The sequence below is a fragment of the Macadamia integrifolia genome, chromosome 7 (genome assembly GCF_013358625.1).
Source record: "Macadamia integrifolia cultivar HAES 741 chromosome 7, SCU_Mint_v3, whole genome shotgun sequence".
Classification (NCBI taxonomy): domain Eukaryota; kingdom Viridiplantae; phylum Streptophyta; class Magnoliopsida; order Proteales; family Proteaceae; genus Macadamia; species Macadamia integrifolia.
In genome coordinates this window covers 21,723,690-21,746,682 of record NC_056563.1, presented here as the reverse complement: position 1 = coordinate 21,746,682, position 22,993 = coordinate 21,723,690, and the positions used below count along the sequence as shown (strand labels likewise).

Sequence of the window (22,993 nt, the reverse complement as noted above, 5' to 3'; positions counted from 1 at the left end):
TGATGTCCTTTCATTGACTCCTCCTAAAGATGTCATTTCAATTGGAATTTGGTTATTCACGACATACAATGATCCCTGTTAAGAATCCATGGCTTAGTACTATCTTTTCCCATTTTACATATTCAAATCTAAAATCTTCAAATTGAAGTGGTTTGTCAAATAGGAGGCAATGGTTAAGGCTTTTGCGACAAAACTGTGTCTGGCGAAGGTGAAGGTGAAGAAGATAGTATTTTCTAATGAAGATAAAGAAGAGAGAACTTTCTGACGAAGCTCTTGTTAGCACTAGCTATATCATCAGATAAGTCTTGTGATAGTTGGTTGTATAATTAGATAAATGAATTGACTCATCCATATTTCCCACATCATCTGTACATATCTTTAGAGTAAAAGTAGGAAACTATTTGATTTCGATTAGATTTTTCCTATTATTCCATGGAGACAATCACTCCATTATTTTATAAATTAGGAAACTATTTGATTTAGATTAGAATTTTCCTGTTATTTCATGGAGACAATCACTCCATTATTTTGTATACATATCTACCTTTTTTAGTTGATGAGATATATTGGATTACTGTCTAAGCACAACTTAACATGGTATCAGCCTAAGATATGGTCATTCCTCTTCCATGGAAAATCCCAACCCCACACCTATTGTTGAAACTTCTAATCCTGTCTCACCATATTATCTTCACAACTCCGATCATCCTGGAACTCCTCTTGTCACCCAGCTGCTCAACGGTGATAATTTTCCCACATGGAATCATGCTATTACCATGGCTCTTCAAGCCAAGAACAAACTTGGGTTTGTTGATGGAATGCTCAAACCACCCGCTGCCGATTCTCCGGATCTTCTTGCTGGGGGCCGCTACAATTCTATGGTCACTTCATGGCTTATTCACTCCACCATTCCTTCAATTGCTAACAACATTCTCTGGACAACAACTACCAAAGATGTTTGGACTAATCTACACGCACGGTTCTCTCAGCAAAATTCCCCTCGCCTCTTTGAGATTAGACACTCCATCACCAATCTCACACAAAGCACTGACTCCATCTCCACATATCATACTACTTTGAAGGCTTTCCGCGATGAATTGTCCAACTATCGGTCTCCTCCATCTTGCACTTTTGGCGCTATTACCACACTAAATGCTCATGTTGACACTGATGCCTTGATGGATTTTCTTCAAGGGCTAAATGATTCATTCTCCACTGTCCGCAGCCAAATACTCCTCATGAACCGGCTCCCTCCTATGGCTAAGGCTTACTCTCTTCTTCTTCAAGAGGAGTGCCAATGTTCGTTACAGGGCTCTTGGCCAGTCTCACTCGAGCAAGTCGCCTTGGCTGCCCAACACACCACTTCTCAGACTGATTCTAAAGGTACGAATAAGCCTCGCTATCATTGTAATTACTGTAATATGGATGGCCATTCTGATTCGCATTGTTTCAAACAACATAGATATCCTTCAAATTGGACTCCTCGAAATGGTGATAACACTAAACAGAAACCACAACTTGGCCATGCCACTCCACGTTCTCCCTCTATCAACATGACATAGACCACTAATTCTGTAGCTGCTCCTACTATTACTGCCGATCAGCTTCAACAGCTACTTGCTTTGCTCCCATCTGGTAACACATATCTACTAGCCAACGTCGCAGGTACCGCCCTTCTTGCCATACCCCATTCCTTTGTATGGATTATTGATACTGGGGCTACGGATCATATGATCTCCAACCCCCTTTTATTTTCCTCATCCACTCCATCCCCAAACCCTCTACCATACGCTTACCCAATGGTTCTACGGCTCCAATTACCCATATTGAGAATGTTTCATTATTTTTCCATCTCTCTCTTTCCAGTGTCTTACTTGTCCCTTCCTTTCAGTATAATCTCCTTTATGTGAGTGGGCTTACTACTTAAACACCTTGTCTCGTTACCTTCTCTTGTTTTTTTTAGGACTGGAAGACGAAGATGATTTTTGCGATGGGTAAAAGACATGGTGGTCTCTATTTCTTGGAATCCTCTCCTGCCTCAGCTCATGTCACCACCTCTCACTTGCAGTTCAATCTTTGGCACTGGCATCTTGGTCACCCCTCTCTTTCTATTTTTCCTAACTTAAAATTTTTAGATGCTAATATTTCTCTTTCCAATAAGCACATTTGTATTGTCTGCCTTCTAGCTAAACAGTCTCGTTTACCATTTCCTAATAGTAGTATTTCAACTACACATTGTTTTAATTTGATACATATGAATATTTGAGGCCCCCATCACACTCCCTCCTTACAAGGGGTTCGTTACTTTCTGACTATGGTGGATGATTTTTCATGTGCTACATAGGTATATTTAATGAATCATAAATCTGAAACTCAAACCATTCTACAAATTTATTTTCAAATGGTCAATACTTAGTTTCATGCTAAAATTCGACGGGTACTCTTTGATAATGGCCGTGAATTTTTCAATAAAGATACCCTCCCATTTTTTTCAAAACTTAGGGGTGCTACAAGAGTCCAGTTGTGTCAAAACCCCACAACAAAATGGATTAGTTGAGTGTAAACATCGTCACGTTCTTACTGTTGTCAGAGCCTTACGCTTTCAAGCCAACTTACCTTTAGTCTTTTGGGGGGATTGTGTACTCACCTCTTGTTATTTAATTAACTGTTTGTCCACTAAGGTACTTCATGGCAAAACTCCACATGAAATTCTTTTTCGAAAAAAAAAACCCTTATCTCCAATCTCAAAGTGTTTGGCTGCCTCTGTTTTGCTCGCCAACCAAACATAAAGCATAAGTTTGACCATAGGACTCTTGGCATTTTCCTTGGCTATCCTCATGGCCAAAATGGATACAAGGTATATGATTTGACTACCAAGGTCAGTTATGTATCTCGTGATGTTATATTTCATAAACATGTTTTCTCATTCCATTTGCACTCTGACCCTTCCCCATCCCCCTCTTATGTTTTTCCCATTCCCATTCTAGATCATGATGTTACATTAGCTATCCAACCCACCCATTCTCCTACCCCAACAGCCATTCCAATCCTTATGGCCACCCTTACCGCTGCGGTTTCTCTTCCCATAGTTGTTTCTCCTCCAATTACTACACAACCATCCCCTTCCCCAACTACTCTATCCACCTCCTCTCTTCCCGCTCTCAACTCCACCCGTGCCTCCCACACTATTAAACCACCAAGTTATCTCTTGCCCAAACAAATGCAACTTCAACTGTTGGTCAAGGTATGTCTCATCCTCTTTCTAAACATTTAAGTTATCATCGTTTCTCCCCTCCTCATGTGTCTTTTCTAATTGCCATCACAGTTACCACTGAACCTACTACCTTTGCAGAGGCCATGAAACATCCTGAATGGCGCGGTGCTATGCAAAGTGAGACTGCTACTCTCACCTCCAATAACACTTGGTCTTTGGTTTCGTTACCATATGGGAAGAAAGCAATTGGCTCCAAATGGATTTTTAAAATCAAACGGCATGCAGATGGTACTGTGGAACGCTCCAAAGCACGCCTCGTGGCAAAATGCTACACTCAACTTGAGGGCATTGATTATCATGAGACTTTTGCCCCAGTTGCTAAACTTGTTACCGTTCGGGTACTTCTCACCATTGTTGTTGCCTCCGGATGGTCTATTCATCAGTTAGATGTCCATAATGCATTCTTGCATGGGGACCTTATAGAGGACGTATATATGACTCCTCCTCTTGGATATCGACGAAAGAGGGAGCCTGTTATTTGTAAATTACAACGCTCCTTATATGGCCTAAAGCAGGCCTCCCGCAATTGGTTTGTCAAACTCTGTACAGCTCTACTAAGCTTTAGTTCACTCAATCACAGGCAGATCATTCACTTTTTATACTTCACTAGCAAAAAATAATTGTCTTCATCCTTATCTATGTGGATGACATCATCGTCACTAGCTCTGATGATGCCTTAATACAAACTATCAAAAGCCGAATCTGTACTCAGTTTCATACCAAAGATATCGGTGCGCACAAATACTTTCTTAGCATTGAGGTTGCCCGATCCCACCAAGGACTCTATCTTTGCCAAAGAAAGTATACTTTGGATATTCTCAGTGATAGTGGTGTCATAGGAACTCGGCTGACCAACTTTCCAATGGAGCAACACCTCAAGCTCTGACTCGAATGGACCGGTTCTCAGCTATCCCTCTCCATATCGACAATTGATTGGGTGCCTAATTTATCTCATGGTCACCTGTCCTGACATCGTGTACACTGTGAATATTTTAAGTCATTTCATATATACACCACGCCAACCACATATGGATGCTGCTCATCGCTTAGTATGTAATTTAAAAGGCACTCTAGGGCAAGGCATTCTTCTTCTTGCCAAGAATAGTCTCAACTTGACAGAATACTGTGACTCCGATTGGGCAAGTTGTCCTATGACTAGACGCTATACCACTGGCTATTGCATTTTCTTAGGTTCTAGCCCAATCTCATGGAAAACAAAAAAAGCAACCTATAGTATTACGACCTTCTGCTGAGGCAGAAAACCGCACTATGGCAATTGCCACTTGTGAGATTACATGGCTCTCTTTTCTCCTACATGATCTTGGCATATTCTCACAGCAACCCATTCCCTTGTATTGTGATAACCAGGCCACTTTTCATATTGCTATGAATCCGGTTTATCACGAACACACCAAGCACATTGAAATAGATTGTCATGTCATTCGTGAGAAGATACAACAGAGCCTTATTTGCACTGTCAAGATTCCTTCGATAGATCAACTCGCTAATCTTTTTACTAAATCACTTGGTCGAGCTTTTTTCCATCATCTCAAGTCCAAGCTGGGCATTTAGGACATTCATGCTCCACCTCGAGGGGGAGTGTTAGCGCTAGTTGTATCATCAAATAAGTCTTGTGATAGTTGGTTGTATCATTGGATAAATCAAGTGACTCATCCATATCTCCCACATCATCTGTACATATTTTTAGAGTAAGATTAGGAAACTATTTGATTTAGATTAGATTTTTCCTATTATTCCATGGAGACAATCACTCCATTATTTTGTAAATTAGGAAACTATTTGATTTAGATTAAAATTTTCCTATTATTTCATGGAAACAATCACTCCATTATTTGTATATATATTTCCTTTTTCAGTCAATGAATATATTCGATTACTTTCCAAGCACAACTTAGCAACTCTCCTTTTCAATCATTTTTTTTTTTTTTTTTGGATTAGGGCACAACATCCTTTGCTCAGACACAACCCAATTTGAAGAATTTCAAAACCTTAACACATAGAGAAGCATACTTTTATTCACCCTATAATCCAAATTGATGATAATTAAGGAAGAGATTCATGGGGGAAAAGTTACCATCACATTGCAAAAATCCCGAATTGAAGATAGTTTCATAGTTAACTTAATTAAAATGAAGTTATCATGTATCAAGTCGTCAGAGAAGAAATAAGACAGATGGAATTAGTTAACAAGATAGAAGATTGAGGACATGTCTTGTCGTTAGGGGAAATTGAGGATTGTGTGGATAGGTGCATGGTCCTAGGTTCGATTCTTCATTTGTGCATCTACAATTTAAGTGAAGACCGTGACGGTGGGTTGTTGTGCTTATCTCCCCGAGGATTAATCAAGGTGCGCATAAGCGAGCCTAGATACCTTGATTAACCCAAAAAAAAAAAAAAACTTTTCTTATTGTGTTGTATTGAAAGTAAAAAAATGTCAAAATACATAATAGATGGGTAATATGACCATCAATGAAAATTTTGCATAACTTAACGGTTTCAACCCAACACCTCACTAACATCATCAATCTTTAGGGGCGAATATAATTATTCAAAATACATAAAAAGGGGTTGTAATTGGAGCAAATTCCAAAGGAAAGCCATGTAAAATTTCTCTTTTTATTTTTTGACAAGGAGAAAAACCCTTAATGATCGTTTGATCATTCTAGTCTAAGAATAGATTATGAATATCTTGGATTACTCATAAAAAATCGGTAGCCCATCTGAAACATATCACCAAGACAGCAACCGTGAATAATTAGATACCACTTTTATTATTATTATTATTGTTATTATTATTATTATATTTATTTTTTATTTTATGATGATGAACTAGATATCTCTCAAGTGTTTATGTTCCACCCACGATGGCCATATTTTAAAAAATATTTAAATAATTCTTAGAACATTACATTAAACGTGTGGAGACTGGAGACATGAGATTAAAAAAAAGAAAAAAAATTGACCTACGTTGATATGAACAATAAGTCTATATAGGTTGTTTTTTTTCTTCTTTTTTTTAGTCTATAAAGTTTCAAACGTTAACAAATACAATCACATGAAAATGACTTTACACATTGTCATTGTGGAAAACCAACCCTGAAATAAAAATTTGAAATCAAGTGAGGAATCCTTATTGTGTTACTCGATTTCCCTAAGGGAAGAATCCTTTTTGTTCTTTTGCCCTTTGTTTAATATAATATATTAGTAATTTAATATGAAAAAGATTATGTTTACCCCAGACTCCCAGAGAAAGAGAGACAGAGAGAACTATAATCAGGCACTTTGTTTAATATAATATATTAATGATTCAACATGATAAAATTATGTTTACACCCCTCGAGAGAGAGACTATAATATGAATAATCGGATGTGCTATGTTGTGGTGTTGGGTTATGGCCACATTTACTAAATCCCATAAAAAAAAAAATCTATGAAATTTTCGCCATGATTAACTTAAATGGGAAAAAGAACTCTATCAGAGAGTAGAGTTCCTACGCCTATACACAATGTAGGGAAAAACAACTGCTCCACCTAAAGGTGTTATTCGGTTTGGCTTTGGTATATACGATGCGCTTTGATTTGGTTCACATTTATTTGGTTGAAACCAAAACTGCATCATTTACTAAACGGCTGTATTTTCTAAAACTGCAACCGTTTAGTAAACAGTTTCAGTTCCACAGTTTTTAAATGGGTCAGTTTCACGGTTTATTCCATAGGTTTTTAAACGATTAACAGTCGAGATTTGCTAGTTTATTCGCATGCTTACTAAAATTTGCTTTTGTTAATAAATGTTTCAATCTTGTATCAAATTAAATGAGACATTGAACAAGCAAGGATTTAACTACATAATAGGAGTAAATTATTGAATAAACTGTTAGACAACCTCTATGGTCCTTAATTATTCCATAAATTATACCATTATATTTTGTTAAAACAATCATATATTTAATCGTTATATGGGTTAATCGGATCGATTTTGACGGTTTAAATGGTTTGATTTTCACGTGTCAATTCGATTTGAAACCAACGGGTTAAACAGTTAAAACCGACCCGACCCATTTAACTAATCGATCTTAAACTTGAAACCAGAATCGAACCATTTACCAAATAGTTTTGCGGTTTCGATGTAAACAACTTTATTCGGTTTCAAATTCACATCCTTAGCTCCACCCCCATGAAATCCCAAAATTACATCCCTGTTGATGCTTTAGGCTATGTTTGGTAGCCAAGAGAAGAAAAGAAAAGAAAAGAAATTAAAATGTGAGAAAATAAAAAGGATATGTATGTTTAGTTACAAAGAGAAGAAAAGAAAATAAAAAAAAAAATTCAAAAAATTTTGAATTTTAGGAGAGAGATAGACGCATAAGAAATCATTCATTTTTTGTTTTATTATTTTCTCATGTGTTTCTTGTGTTTTTTGCAAGAATTTTTTTGGGAGAGAAAAAGAAAAATTCACCATTCCCAAGAGGAATTTTGAATTTAAAAAATAGAATCTCCTCTTGGGTGATGACATACCAATGCAAAGAAAAATTCTTCACCTAAAAAAAAAGTACAAAAAAGTATACTTTTTTTTTTTCTTCTCTTAGCTACCAAACGTCTTAATGTGCATTCCATTGACTATTAGCCTTGGCACTAGTGCATAGGCCACACTCCCAAACACAAAACTCTTCTCCATTTACAATCTTGCGTATAAGACATGAACAAAATAAAGGAAAACCTTATTGACTTGCATCACATCAGGTAAATCTTAGTCCATTTTATGAAGTAGATGTGAGAAAGAGGGAAAAGGTATATTTTTTTACTGTTTACCCCTAAAACGATATGGATAATCGATCTAGATCTATTAGGTATTGATATTGACTACTGATATCGATACAATATGGTCAATATGATACCAATACTTGAAACCATGGTCAGACTAAATAATTCCGATATTTAATGGAAATGAAATGTGCTTTCTATTTTAGTGATGGATATAATCTAGTGTTCAGGTTTAAAAAAATCAGAAATTCGATCCGACTGTTTCATGCCAAGAAATCCGATTCGATATTTTGAAACGTTGATATCTCCTCAAGATTTGAATCAACTTATCCTTACGAAAAGTAATAGTACAGTTTAGAGCTTATTGTGACCGATTTTGATATCCTTGGTCAATCCTGAGTCTAGACCAATTTCAATCCATTCCAATTCAATCCGTTGGATACAAGAGAATAGTACATTTTCGCATTCGTTCTAAAAGACAAAAATCGGAGTTTTCTTATGCTGCCCAAAAAAATATTGCTTACATAAAATATATGAAAATAAAAAATATATATATTCTTTTCTTTTCTTCTATTAATAACTAATCAGACATAATTTTTTCTTTTCTTACCCTTTCATTTTTTTCTATTATTTTCTTTTCATTTCTTCTCTTCAGCTACCAAACACAACCTTAATTTAAAATGTGAGAAAATTACACTCCATGACCGTGCCACCCTTGCTTCAGTTAGGGGGCGAAGAGGGGGCACTCACATGAACATAAAAGAAGGGTGGATTTTTTAGGTTCTTGGTGGGGACATCATTTTGACTCTTTATGTTTGGACATGAAAAAAATAGTAAATTAAATTCAATCACATCAACAATGGAGTGAAGGGATTGAAAATCAATCCCAATTGACTTTATGAGAAAAAAATTTTGACCACACTCTTCAGTCAAGGAACTGTACAGCAATCCATGGCCATAAATATTTAATAGTCAAAAATACTCCCTAAGGTTGTTCAACCCTATGAACACTATCCAACCCCCTCGATCAAGGGATGAACTTTGTTTTCTTAATTTTCCTTTAGGCTCAGCTAGAAATAGTAATCTGATTTGTTTATTGGCTTAAGAAAATAATTACCTCATTGTGTTATGTATACATTTGAGAGTTCAGGTCTGCTTGCAATTTTTCTTTTTTTTTTGGTTACCACAACAAAATTGGAGATCCAAAAAGGGTAGACCACTGAGCTAATACAATCTTTGCTCTAAAGCAGGTATCAAAGATTGCTGAAGGTAAATCCATCGATCCACAAAATCACAGCCTCACCTGACCTGCCTCTTAGCATAGCAACAGTGAATCTGTAACCCGAAGGAGTCGAAGATCCGAAAAGGTAGCCGGTTCTGATCCAATACGAATAGGCCAGAATCGATATAATCCTGACTGTGATAAACTGATAAAATGCCAAAATGCCAAGAACAGGAAAAATAAATTACTCACAGGTTGCATGGTTACATTCAGATAGGATTCACAATAAAGATTAACAAGAGACCAATTATTTCCATGAGAATAGCTTTGTAAAAGCTTCTTGAACAAAAGCTAATGAAATATACAGTTCAAAAACATTAAAAGAAGAAAAAAGAGGGGGAGGGGAGAGAGTTAAACTAAGAAATAAACAACTACAGGAACAGAAAGGTACAAGCAAACATTCGCTGCAAAAAGACAGTTCGGGGAAATCAGAAGAGAGCTCTCCAGTGGAAGGTAGACTATTTGCACCAGCTGGTAAGGGCACATTCTTCCCCTTTTCACTCCCAAGCATCAACTTTGAGAAGTCTCATTTTCAGAGCTTACTGATATGCATCCTTCAAGCCCACTTCCTCAGTGTGTCAGTCAACTTTCGTAGACGAGTATATCTTTCGAACAAACCAAAAGCATGCATAGAAGCCTATTGTCTTTTAGAACGAATGCGAAAATGCGAAAATGTACTATTCTCTTGGTCAATCCTGAGTCTAGACGAATCCGTTGGCACTGATTCGGCTGGGAATGTTTTGAAGTCTATCCACATTCAACCCAACTTTAAGTATTCTAGGATAGGAGAGCAGGAAGTTTAAAGTAAGCTTACATTTTTTTTTTTTGTCGCTTTTTAAGACTTCAGACTTACTGGACATAATGATTACTTTATTAAAGATATCTTTATCTTGCGAATTCCTATAAGCCTAATTTTTCACCAACATGAAGCTAATTTGAAGGCTTATATTTTTCATGAAAATACATGAATTCAGAAAAAAATTATGTGTAATTCCGATTTCGTATAATTCCATGAAATATCATCTTCAGCGGGTGATACGTGTATTGATGACAATGCACTGGTCCAAATATGATTTAAATGCCTCTTCACTGATTTAAAGTTTTATTAGTTGTATCAGATCTGGACCATTGTATTGGTATCAATACACATGTCACCCTCTGAAGGTGGTATTTCATGAGATTGTACAAGATCGAAATTGCAGACGATTTCAACCCGCATGAACCCTGAAAATTGAGTTACAAACTGATGTATATATTGAAAAGTATTTCTAAAGTGATGACTCCCAACTCCAACTAAACATGCATCACTTTGAAAAGTGTAATAACTATATTGACAATAATGAAAAACATAGCCAAGCCTTATTGCTAAATAAAACTTTGAATATGTTTTTTTCTATTATGATGTATGAATTTAGAATTGGTGTTAGATGATATTCAATGGTGTCTTAAAACTTATAATGAGTCAGGGAATATATATGTTGTTAGAGCAAACATCAAGAAATAAGAGAATAAATAAAATTAGATTCGCACAACATACAGAGATTTAACGAGGTTCACATACCGATGTGGTGTACTACGTTCTGGACGAAGAAGAAAATGTTTCATTATGCACAAAAGAGATTACATTCAAACAACGATGAAAAAACTCGTCTTAAAACCCTAACTCAAAAAAAAATTCCTAAAATACAATGACTTTCTTAACAAGGCAAGAATACATTATATATTTCAAGTCATGGATTGACTCATTGAGTCGCAGTCAATCCGATCGAACCATGACAGAAAGAAGAGAATTGAAATTAAGAATTCAAGCTTAGGAGGGTAATTTAGGTATTATGATAAAAACCTGGCTGACTTAACAGTTATTTTAAATAATTGAGAACATTAAATAGAATTTTTGTGTTTAAAAGGAGGTGAGTGATATTTTTAGAAAAATATAGAATCAAGCTGATATTTAGTCATAGAGAGAGAGAGAGAGAGAGAGAGAGAGAGAGAGGGAGAGAGAGAGAGAGAGAGAGAGGACAACTCCTCTTATAAAAATACAAACCGATCAATCACTATTTGAGAGAAAAACTTGATAAATGTCAGAAATAGACTCGTGGAGATGTCAGCGTAGGGTACAATCCTGAACAAAGTTCTGAATCGGCTGATGTGAGTTTTTTTTTTTTTTAATTAGGGATGGGAAAGCCAATGATAAGGATAAGACTGGATATTTCCATAAAAAGAAGGATAAGAGTTGATATATATGTATTTGAGAGGGGGAGCATGCCGGCATGGCACATGGCTGCATGGTCGCACTGAAATTCTTAAGTAATTTTTCTTGTACATATTACTCAATTAGACCATGCAGCCACCATGTGCCATTTTATATACTTTAATTTGAAATGTATATAAAAAACTATTATTTTGTTATTATTGTGAATATAAATAATATTAAATTTTTTAGATCAAATTCTCCTTTGGTCACAGGGAGATCTGCGGATGATGATCATAAGATACAGGAGAACAATGGGGGTATTATTGACAATATTGAGTCATTGATTATTGTACAATTCCTTCAGTGTACGGCGCGAGAAAATTTTCTCCATAATTTTTCTTACAATAAATTTAAGTATGTAAATTTAGTATGGATACTCTCATTTGCTCTAGTGCACTCAACGTGTATTAGACGATTGACAACACTCGAACAAGTACCCTTGATTAATCGAATGTGCACTAGTATATTTGAGAGGATTTGATTCTTGATCTCTACAGGGTAAGCTCTCTTGAAGACACCTTTAATTGCTACATAAAAGTTTGATTATTGTTCAAATTTGCAAAGGATTCTCACATCAACCCTAACCTATGTGTGGTGGTGGATTTTTGCACTAGTCTTTCCGAGAATTAATCGAGGAACGCGTAAACTAGTCCAACACTTTGGTTTAAAACAAAAAAAACTGACCTATGTGCTTAAATAAATCGATTTGGATAAAACTTAGGCGGCTAGTGATACGAATGTAAAAGACTTAACGCATGCGTTTGGTTTCAATTCTAATAATTGATTTGGGCAAAGAATTATAATTGGCATCGATACGGACATTTATTGGCTCCAATTCTGGAGGCTTATCATTATTAGGCCAGACTTTTACATTTGTTGGCTCCAATTCTGGAGGCTTATCATTATTAGGCCAGAATTTAAAGTTGGCCTTCAACCTAATTCTTCAATTCTGAGGTACACAAGGTGCACAAGAGAGCAATTTTGGAGATGGGGAATTGCAATTTACACCAATTTTCCTTTTTCTACCTTTTTACATAGAAACACAAATGTGGTGGCTAAAATCTCACCACATTTGTGTTTCATTTTCAATTAGTGATCACTAATTAATAAGTTGGTCAGGTGTAGTTTGAGTTCGAAGAAATTTTCACTTCACCACAAGGGTTCACCTGTGAATGTATCATCATTACTCTCTTCATGTATGTTGAAGGTTTGTTGATATATGTATTGACACTGCCTTTTCTTAATAGTATGAGTTTTGAGGTAAAATAACAACGAACATGGTATCAAAGTAAAGAGGTTATTCCCCCTCAGTGTCGCGTGAGCTCCACATGTAAAGGTGATTGAATCTTGGCCTGCACCTACAGGGCCAGAGTAATTACAACAAACAAGGTCGAAGTGCCCAAAACCCACTAATCACACAACTAATTGTGTTTGGTGCTCATGGCCCAGTGCATTGGGTTTGAGTGCAACTCCAAGTAAAGTATGGATGAGTTGGTCCTAATGAAACAAATAAATGCCAACACAAGGTTCAAGTTTCTGAAAAGGGATATGAATAGAACTAAACAATCAAAAGGATTTTACCAGAGGGAAAGAATCCGGAATCTCTATCCAGCCATATTAGGAGAGTGATTTAAGAAGAGAAGAACTTAAATGTTGAATAGGATGATGAAAAGGATTCAGAAGAGGGTTCTCTTAGCAAGATGTATAGAGGAATGCACCAATGAGTGCAATAAAATGATATTGTATATTATAGGACAACAAAGTCATTTTAATGTGAAGAGAAGAGAGAAACACCGAGTGCTAGTGTACCCACCCCAACCCTTGGAGAACCTTTTTCCAAAGGGTTATAATTATGTTTGATATACATTCTTGGAATAGATGGAATCTAATGCATTCTCAAACTAGATTTTTCTCTATTTTCTTGACTCAAAATGTATTCTAAACCTAGAATCTATTATAGGAATACATACCAAATATTATGTTATACCTTGGAACCAGGGATCAAGTATTGGTACCTCAATGACCTAAACTATACATACCAAATAGACTAATTTAATGGGTATTACTCTGTTACCATTTCGAATTTCAAAGTTGAGTTCCTAATGGTTATGGCTCCAAGTTCTTGAGATTGGTTTACTGTTAAACTAGAAAATACAAAACTAAATTTTTGGGAAGAAAGAATGCTGCCCGATATCATGTACCTATGGTCCTACACCAAGACATAGTGGATGAGAAAAGACTGCATTATCTCGTGTTGAAGATGCTCAAGCACACCCTCCCATTGACCTAGGCGTTGGTGTAGACGTAACTATCGGGTAATGTTCTCTCGGCTAGGGAGAAAGAACGCTACCCAATGGTGTTTAGTACACCACATACATGGAGAAGTGGAACCAAACTGTAAAATAATGCCCATGCCATTGCTCCACTTTCCCATGAATGTGTGTCGATGTACGAAACACTATCGGTTAGCTTTCTATATATAAAAAAAACAGATGGATATTTGGTGCTTTACATTGGAAGATGCTTTTCCTAAATTGTCATAGGTCGTAGATTTTGGCTTTTGTGTGTTCCGTGTTCGAAAGAGCATGATTGGAAATATTGAAAGTGTAGGACTGTAACATTCACAACTTCAATAAAAAAAATTTGGAAGTTAGCTTTAGGCCCTTTCAGACGGATAAAAATCGTCTGTTGTTCTCAATCTCTGTTTTTCCATGTTTTGCTAGGTGCAGAACGCGACACGTGGACAGTCCATCACCAACGGTCAAGATTAAGAAGATTGGTTGAAGCTCTACTAAAACCGGGTTAAGGTTTGTGAACCAGACCGAGATTTGTATGACCCAACCCAACACAAAGATCAAATTTCCTTGCGGTTCCTTCTCAAAAATCGAACAACCTGAAGATGATGATGCCGTCGTCGACAATAATGTAGGTTTTCTTACCCACCAGAAATGAAAAAAAAAAAAAAAAAAAAAAAAAAGTTTCCTCCTTTCTTTTCTTGCTAGTTTTTTCTTCGCATGTAATGAAATGATACCCTGTATTTCATTTGATGTTTGGGTTCTGCGTTTATCTTTGTGATTACGGATTTTCAAGTCACTGGGTATCTGCAATTGTGTTTTGATTTCCATTCTGTTTTCTCCAATCCGAAATTGACCATTGTTTAGAGCTTCAGAATCTCTACTTTTCTCCTCTTTCACACTACCATTTACAAGCTTTTTTTCCCCTCTGGATGGAAGATGACTCCAATTTAATGGCATTTTCAAATGCACTCTTTGCATGCCAAAAGAACGAATTTGAAGGGGGAAAAGAGAGAAAAGAAGAAACTTTACTCTTGTTTATTGGCATCCTTCAGGATCCAATAGGGAGGGAGGGGACCATCGACCATCCATTCTCTCCTCGTTGTCCCCTACTCCCTAAATCGTGTCAAGATTTTTTCTTGGAAGAGGCATTGCATTTCACCTTTCTGGGTCTCTGCCTCTCTGGTAAGCTGGCGTCTTATTCAATTTTTATCCAAAATATAAAAGAAAGAACCAACGAAATTTTTTAATGGATTAAGTTTTCCTTTTTCTTTTCTTCAGATCTCGGGCTCTTCTCTTTCAATGAAGCAGGAAAATGCCTCAGAGATCGTAGACGAGATGGAATCCAGTGGCGTCAGCAAGGTAAAGTGGAAAACCCGAGTCCTCTGGTCTTCTGGTTTTTAATCACAGAAACACATTTCTATTATCTGTACAGACTACTATTAATTCTAGCGAACCTGTTGTGGTGATGGTGGATTGGTGGTGTTGTTGCAGAGTTTGTGTGCGATATGTCTGGAGGCCTTGAGTTACAGCAATACGAAAGTGGGAAGCCCAGGGAAAACTGTATTCACGGCGCAGTGCTCACACTCATTCCATTTCAGTTGCATCTCCTCCAATGTCCACCATGGGAGCATGACCTGCCCCATTTGCAGAGCGTACTGGACAAAGCTCCCACGAAACCTCAACCCACCCCCACTCCATACTTCTTCCCTCCCTTGCACCACCCAATCGGATCCAATCCTCCGCATCCTCGATGATTCCATCGCCAACTTCCGAGTCCATAGGCGTTACTCCCTCCGCTCCGCTCGCTACGACGACGACGACCCAGTGGAGCCTGACCTCAGTTCGCCGCCGCACCCCCGCCTCCACCTCAGTCTCATCCCGATTCCCTTCACTCCTCTTCCTCCCCCAGCAACAACACCTACATTTCGTCAACTAATTGCAGGACCCGCTTCGTACCAACAAGGACTAACACAACCTGGACCACAGAGTAACAGAGCTTATCTCTCCGTAACTTGATCTTTGTGTTGGGTTGGGTCATACAAACCTCGGTTTGGTTCACAAACCTCAACCCGGTTTTGGTAGAGCCTCCCCTTTTTAATCTTGACCGTTGGTGATGGACTATCCACGTGTCGCTTTCTGCACCTAGCAAAACATGAAAAAACAGAGATTGAGAACAACAGACGATTTTTATCCCTTTCAGACGGAGCTTCCAACACCTTTGAAAGGAATCACCACCACTTGCTTGGCCAAGTCACTAGCAGTAATGTCTCGTCGCACCCTCACTTCACCCTACCTATGAGATAGCAACTATACATTGTGATCTCAATGGCAAAATCAAAACTTGACTGACTAGATCATGCGTCTTCTCACATATTCTCTTTCCTTTCTGACATCTAGTTGTCCTTTTCATATGAGCCATAGCATCTTCTCTTGTGCTTTTATTAACCTGGCATGGGAAATTCAATCTACCACTACGTCGTGTCAAATCCTCTACCTGTTGATTTGGATGGACCCTCTGATTTTGTCCCTAAACTCATATTGACTATTGAGTATTGGCATCTTCTCCCCCATGGAAGTACTTTGTAGGGAAATCTATCTAATAAATCTTATCATTTGATTAGGGTAGATTCTAATGGAGAAAAGATGTGATATAGTTATATAATTTCCACCATATATTTGATTAGATAGATTTGAATCCTACCAAAACAAGATTGGATAGATTCCAAGAGATAAAATTTGTGATTTAGTGAAATAACTCCCACCATATTTCATGCTTAATTGAGTGCTCATTTCCTTTCAAAATCTCTAAAGACTTGCCATTTTCTTATAAAACGACACTGCTGTAAAGTGTGGGTATGTGGTTTCAAGTATCGGTATTGTACCGACTGTATTGTATTGGTATTGATTGACATCAATATTGATTTTTGATCGATCCAAATCAGTTGTTCTATCGTTTTAGGGGTAAAACAATTAAAATTAGGGTAATTTACAGCGCCACCCCCTGGAGAATGCCAATATTATAGGAACACCCCCTCTCTTTCACCAAATTAGACTCAGACCCCCTACCGTCAGTCTCCGTTAAAGAATATATTTTATATGCTGATGTCAGCTACTGTTTTTTATATTAAATACCAAAATGCCCTTACTAAATGTGAAGTACCTAAAATGCCCATCTAATAAGTCCTATCATCAAATCGATGGTTACTGTACCTTTCTCCCAGATCGAGCACCGGCGGTGGCAGCTGTATCAACGATCACGGCGGCGGCAGGATCCCATGTTTACTGTACCTTTCTCCCAGATCGAGCACCAGCGGTGGCAGCTGCATCAACGATCACAACGACGGCGGCGGCGGCAGGATCCCATGTTTACTGTACCTTTCTCCCAGATCGAGCACCGGCGGTGGCAGCTGCATCAACGATCACGGCGACGGTAATCTGATCTTGAAAGAAACCAGGCTGGATGCAGTGGTGGGCTTTAAATCTGATCACTCAAGAAAATGGATTTTTGGTTTCTCTCAAAGAGAAAAATGGTTGAAACGGTTCGGTAGAGTTAGCAACTGAGGTCAAGGGAAGACCTTTAAATCTGATCGCTCTCCCCCACCCTTGTCGTTGGTTTTGCTTCCTTCCCCATTTTCATTTTCAAGAGTTGACCTTTAAATCTGATCACTCAGAAGTTGAAATTGTGAAAACAATAATAAATCTAAGAGGAGAAGAAGAAACAGATCTGCTGCAGGATATTAGGGATGATCAACTCTGCTCAGAACTTGAAATTGTAACATCATAAAAGCTTATCATTTTACTTACCGGAATCGTGTTTGCTTCCCAGATCTGCAATGCTTGTTAGTGGCGGTGACATTAGCGGCGGTGATCACTCGATCCTTTTCCATTTCCGATCTGGAGGAATTTTTTTCTGTAAAGATTGAAAATCCATGACTAAGCATTTGGGTTTTTTTATTTAGAGAACCCAAGTCAGCCGAGAGAGAGAGAGAGAGAGAGAGAGAAGCTGGAACCGCCAGTGACCGGAGAAGAAGCTGAACCGCCAGTGACCGGAGCTGCCTGTGACCGGAGAAGAAGCTGAACTGCCATTGGTATCTGTTGTTGCAGTGAGAGGTAAGGTAAAATATGATTGTTTATTTGTTTTAGTTAAAAGGGTAAAAATGTCATTTCAAATTCTTTCTTAACAGTGACTGACGGTAGGGGGTCTGAGTCTAATTTGGTGAAAGAGAGGGGGTGCTCCTATAATACTGGCATTCTCCAGGGGGTGGCGCTGTAAATTACCCTTAAAATTATTGTCCTTTAAAAAAAAAAAAAAGGTAAAAGTGACCGATATATACACACTGATCCAATTCGATCCAAGTAAGTAACGGATCAGTATGTCGATACCAATACCAATACCTAAATCCATGCTTCTGTGTGAGGTATATTCTTCGTGTGGGATCCAGGGTAATGAATCTAATAAATTTCTTAAGTCATGTTTGCCATATACCTTAGATTCCACATGAAGAAGATACCTCATATTTAAGGAGACAAGATCAGGTTCACGTATGAGAACAATCTTGTACGTCCCTGGTCTGTGGATTTGGAATCCACTTTCTCTATCTCTTCATTTAATAGATTCCAAATCCATGAATCAAGGATGTATGAGATTATTCTCGTACATGAACTTGATCCAGATTCGTACTTAAGTTCTTAGGGTGTCAATAGATTTGTAGCTTTATTTTATTTTATTTTTTTATTCTTAGAAATTATTTAATATCGGGATGAAAATTTTTTTTTCAAAATGCTAAAGATTGATTTTTTTTTTTTTGTAATTGTGAAATTATTGATTTACCCTCATTGAAAATACTGTATTAAATATTTTTAAGAATAAGACAAGGGACAATTACATGAAAATATCAACTTTTAAATAAGCCAATAAAGGTATCACTTCGACATTTCCTTTATCTAAAATTATAAATATGGGAGAGAGAGCCCTGCCAGTCCAGTGTAGGAAATACTAGATCAGTGGGCCAATGGGAAAGTGCTCAAGGGCATATTTAGTGCATGTCAAGGGAGGGCAATGCAATCTTTTCATAACTTGTAAGTTTAGGCTCCCACACCAAAGTGGCATGGTTCTTTTTTCCTATAAATAATTGAAGAATAGGGACTCGAACAATTTTATAATCTTATTTGAAATTTGGATGCAATGTTATTTAAGAAACATTGTGGGAGCATGGTTTAAGGTATCGGATTAGATCGGTCAAAATTGGCTGAATTAGATTGATATTAGACTTAACCAATCTTGATTCTTAGTCGATACCATAAAAATTAGATGTATTTTGTCCGATTCAAGGTGATTCAAATTGATATCAAATAGGTATCGACTTTGACAGATCCCATTCCCGATACCAAGTTCTCAAACCATGATTGGGAGTGCTTCACTACGGAAAATATATGGAAAGGTTTGTAATAGTAATTGATATTCCCTTTTTATGGTAAATTAAATGATTAATAGTGATTAACATATATGGGCTCCGATCTGGGCAATGGGACCCATGACCCAACAATACAATTCCTGGATAATTTCTAGTAAAACCTCAAAGGAGCAGGGATTTAATTGTAATTTGACCAACAACGAAAAGACTAAAATAACCTTTTCCAGGTTTTAAACTAGACATTTACATTTTCATTAACACACCTTTCTCAAGTCAGTCCGACGTGGTATGGCCTACCTATGGCCTATATGGACTGTGGAGTAGAGTCCTGTTCTGGATGTGCGCTAACACGTAGCTTCTCTATCCGTAACAAACAAATAAAAATAAATAATTATTTCTATTTACGTCGTCTTATTTGCTCTGTATCTTCCCTCCATTGCGCACCTTCTTCCCTATTTAACTCTTCCTCTTCCTCTTCCTTGTTCTTGTGGAAATTGTTTTCAACCAAAAACAGAAATCATATCGTTTGTTCTGTCTTCCTCAAAAGGCAAAGAGAAGAAGGAGATTCCAAGGTTCTCTTCAACGAGGGTTACAGTTTTTTCTTCAAACTCTTAACCTTTCCGTTTCTCTGTTTTCTTTCTACTCGAATCCCCGTCTTGGAAATTTGAATTTTGGTAGGAAAAAAACTGCGTAACAGTTCTCTAACAGAAATAGAGGCTGCAAATCATGGTCCGGAGGTGTAATTCTATCAATCTTCCCAGTTTGATTTTCTTTTCAAGATATGGTTCATCTTTTTCCAAGGTCAGTTTCTTGTTTCTTGTTCTTTCTGGTTCAGTTTAATTTTGTTTTCTTAAAGCTCTCATCTTTTTCCTAATTTCTTATATAATTTTGTTAGTTCTTGGTTTTTGATATTAAATTTGCCACGTTAAATAGTATCCTTACTTTTTTGCCTTCACCATTGATCGATCTCTTTGTGGGGTTTCCTTATTCTGTGTTCTGGTTCTTTTCCATGGAAATCTTGTTAGTAAACGATGGTGGAAAGTAAAACTGTATCCCGCTTTCTGGGGGAAAAGGAGTGTTCAGGAAGAGAGAAGGATCTGAAAACTAACCAAGAAATTGGTTCCAACGTTATGCCTCTTTGAGTTCTTTAACCTTTTTTGGCTTTGATTTCTACATCGCCGGAAAAAGCAGGGTTGCAGAATTTTTCGTCTCTGTATTTGGATAACTTGGTTGTAAAGCGTTTGAGCATGATAGCGAGTGGGACCGTGGCGTTACCCTTTAAAACATGTTTTACAGTAATGTACCCAAACTCAATTCTAGATCATCACTTAATTGGTGTTTGTTTTTATTCCGGCAAGAAATCGCCCTAAACTTTCTATACGTTCTGCACAGGATAATAAACACAAGAGAGTGAGCATAAAATCTCTCCTACAAACAATAATTCTAGTGAGAAATCTTACTTAGGCATCGGAGAATCTCCATCGGAACAGTCCGGTGCTATTTGTTCTTCCATAGCCTAGAGTGATTTTTTGCCATAATAGTTTTGATTCTTGTATTTTCATGTTTGTTCCAAGAGAGATTAGAATCTTAACTCAACCTAGTAAAGAAGGTTCTGTTAGTGATAGATTTGACCTGGCATTAGTTATAATCCATGCATTCGTAAGACGTGTTTGATGGATTTGACCGAATAATGAATTCGTAAGATGTGTTTTACTCCTGTCATGAGTTTTCTACTTAATCATGAATAGAATATTCTTCATGATAAGATTGGTCTAGCATGAGACTTCTCCACAGATTCTCATATGAGAGTCATTGTCGTGGTGGATTTAAATTTGGACTCTATTTAAAATAAAATTGAATTAAAAAAAAAAAAAGATTAAATAGAGTCCAAATATGGATCAGTATTAAGATATGAGAATACATGTAAAGACTGAGACTGTGTATCAAATTTTAACACGAAAACCATTTCCGTACCGTTCGATCCACATAGATGAAATCCACCAGAGTTAGAATCTGATCCGCTCTCGATGAATGGGAGCCCCTTGTGTACTGGCGCGCACCCAAAGGGTCCCAGCCGTCGAGGCTCTCCGCACGCAATCAGTCGGGGTTACTCCCGAGACAAATGTGATGAGCACGACCATCACCTCCCTCGTCCGGAATCTGGTCTGGGTGGCGCTGCTCTCATCTAACAAGCTCGTCATCGTCCCCCTCCCTGAAATTTTCCCCGTTGAAATGAACCCACATGTTCCTCCCGCACCCAATATGCAGTTGAAGGTGGGTACTGGGTACCTATGGTTTGATCTTGTTTCCGCCGATTATGATGACTCGTGGTGCCTGTGCCCGACCATGACGTGTCTTCCGTGGCCAAGGATGCCGCCGCAATCCAAAAGCTCCTCAAGCTTCACATTGAGGAGCTTGAACGAGCCCTCACTCATCAACGGATGTGGCTTATAGGTGACTAAGGATTCAGTCCTTCAGGTGCTCCAACGTCATCGCTTGAATGGAAACCTGGTTTGCTCTTCTTCAAATGGGTTTCCAGTATGGCCGACTACGCACTCTGGTCGTAATGGAGTGTGGTGGTGATTCCCATGGAAGCGGCGGAGCTGCCAATGAGTGGTGGTGGTGCCCATGGAAACGGATGAGGAATGGAGGAGCAGGAATAGGCAGGGGAGTTTGAACAGGGTTGTCAACGATTTCAAAATTTTTATTAACCCGATTCAATATTGAAGATTGATTGCTAAAACCGGCAGATTCCAGATGATTTAAGTCGGAATTGAATGGGTGATTCCTGAGTCTCCAGACCAGATAATTAAAAATTGCTCCCGGCAACCTTTCACGCTCGAGCTTGATCAAAGTGCAGGAGCAGAAAAGATGGAGCCATGAAATTCATCCATTAAAATTTCTCTTGTTTCAGCGATTAGAGCTTCAATTTTCCCTGAATATTTAAGAATGATTACGATATATCATCATTGGTAACGCGAATAAAAGGGTTTTTTCAACCTCCTCTGATTGATTTTTATGTTCCGGTTATTCCTGCTTGCGTGATGCTTTTGTTGTTGATGATATGCAGCATGTTAACATAAATTAAGTATATGATCTTGAATTGAGCAGGAAGTTGATTTCCTTTTTGCATCCTTGCAGTTCTTTACATCTCAGGCTGCATCTAAACCTGCTACTTACAGGTATATAAAATGTAAACTCATGCTATGTGATCCCACAGTAATGCTGTGTGTCCTTCAGAACTGGATGCTAATTTTCTATATCTAGACTTGTTTAAGAAGGCATCTTGAGAGTTCATATGTTCTTTGTGTACTCATGTTGCTTCATGCTTATTCTGTCAGCAGTGGCAATTACCTTGCTTTCGATCTTTTGACTGAACCTGAGTTCCTGCTCTATCTATTGATAATGATTTTGGTTCACCTTTGTTTATAGAACTTTTCGAGAATCAAGTAATACCTTCTTTTCTTCCCATTCACTCTATATAATATATATATATATATATATATGGGAGTAAGACATAAATCTAAATGGCCATCTACTAGACATCATCAACTAATAGGGGCCTGGGGCTTGAGCAGCACAGTCGGTAGCTCGCTGTGCAGGTTATATATTTAGTATCAATCTGTTTGCAATTTTACTGTTTATAACTTTGCACGTTCTGTCAATCAGGATGGTTTCAGCCATTCCTAC

At 37.6% G+C, this 22,993-nt stretch overlaps 2 protein-coding genes across 3 annotated transcripts in view; one reads left to right on the top strand and one right to left on the bottom strand.

Moving 5' to 3' along the window:
• LOC122084405 (urease accessory protein UreG-like) overlaps positions 1-22,993 on the bottom strand; it is a 65,929-nt gene that overhangs the window by 25,539 nt on the left and 17,397 nt on the right. The window lies entirely within an intron of this gene.
• LOC122084403 (probable E3 ubiquitin-protein ligase EDA40) lies at positions 14,270-16,610 on the top strand. Of its 2 annotated transcripts, none has more exons than XM_042652626.1 (3): positions 14,270-14,517; positions 15,198-15,248; positions 15,381-16,610. In XM_042652626.1, exons 1-3 carry the CDS (start codon positions 14,425-14,427, stop codon positions 15,903-15,905), a joined length of 669 nt encoding a protein of 222 aa, XP_042508560.1. In that variant the 5' UTR covers positions 14,270-14,424; the 3' UTR covers positions 15,906-16,610. The 2 variants fall into 2 exon arrangements, with proteins under 2 accessions (XP_042508560.1, XP_042508559.1); XM_042652625.1 differs by having other exon boundaries at positions 15,168-15,248; positions 15,381-16,604.

Excerpts from the sequence above, each read along its gene's own strand:
- LOC122084403 (XM_042652625.1), top strand. The coding sequence starts at position 14,425 with ATGACCCAACCCAACACAAAGATCAAATTTCCTTGCGGTTCCTTCTCA. Across the intron at positions 14,518-15,167 it reads ATGCCGTCGTCGACAATAAT|ATCTCGGGCTCTTCTCTTTC; the intron begins GTAGGTTTTCTT and ends TCTTTTCTTCAG. Across the intron at positions 15,249-15,380 it reads AATCCAGTGGCGTCAGCAAG|AGTTTGTGTGCGATATGTCT; the intron begins GTAAAGTGGAAA and ends GTGTTGTTGCAG.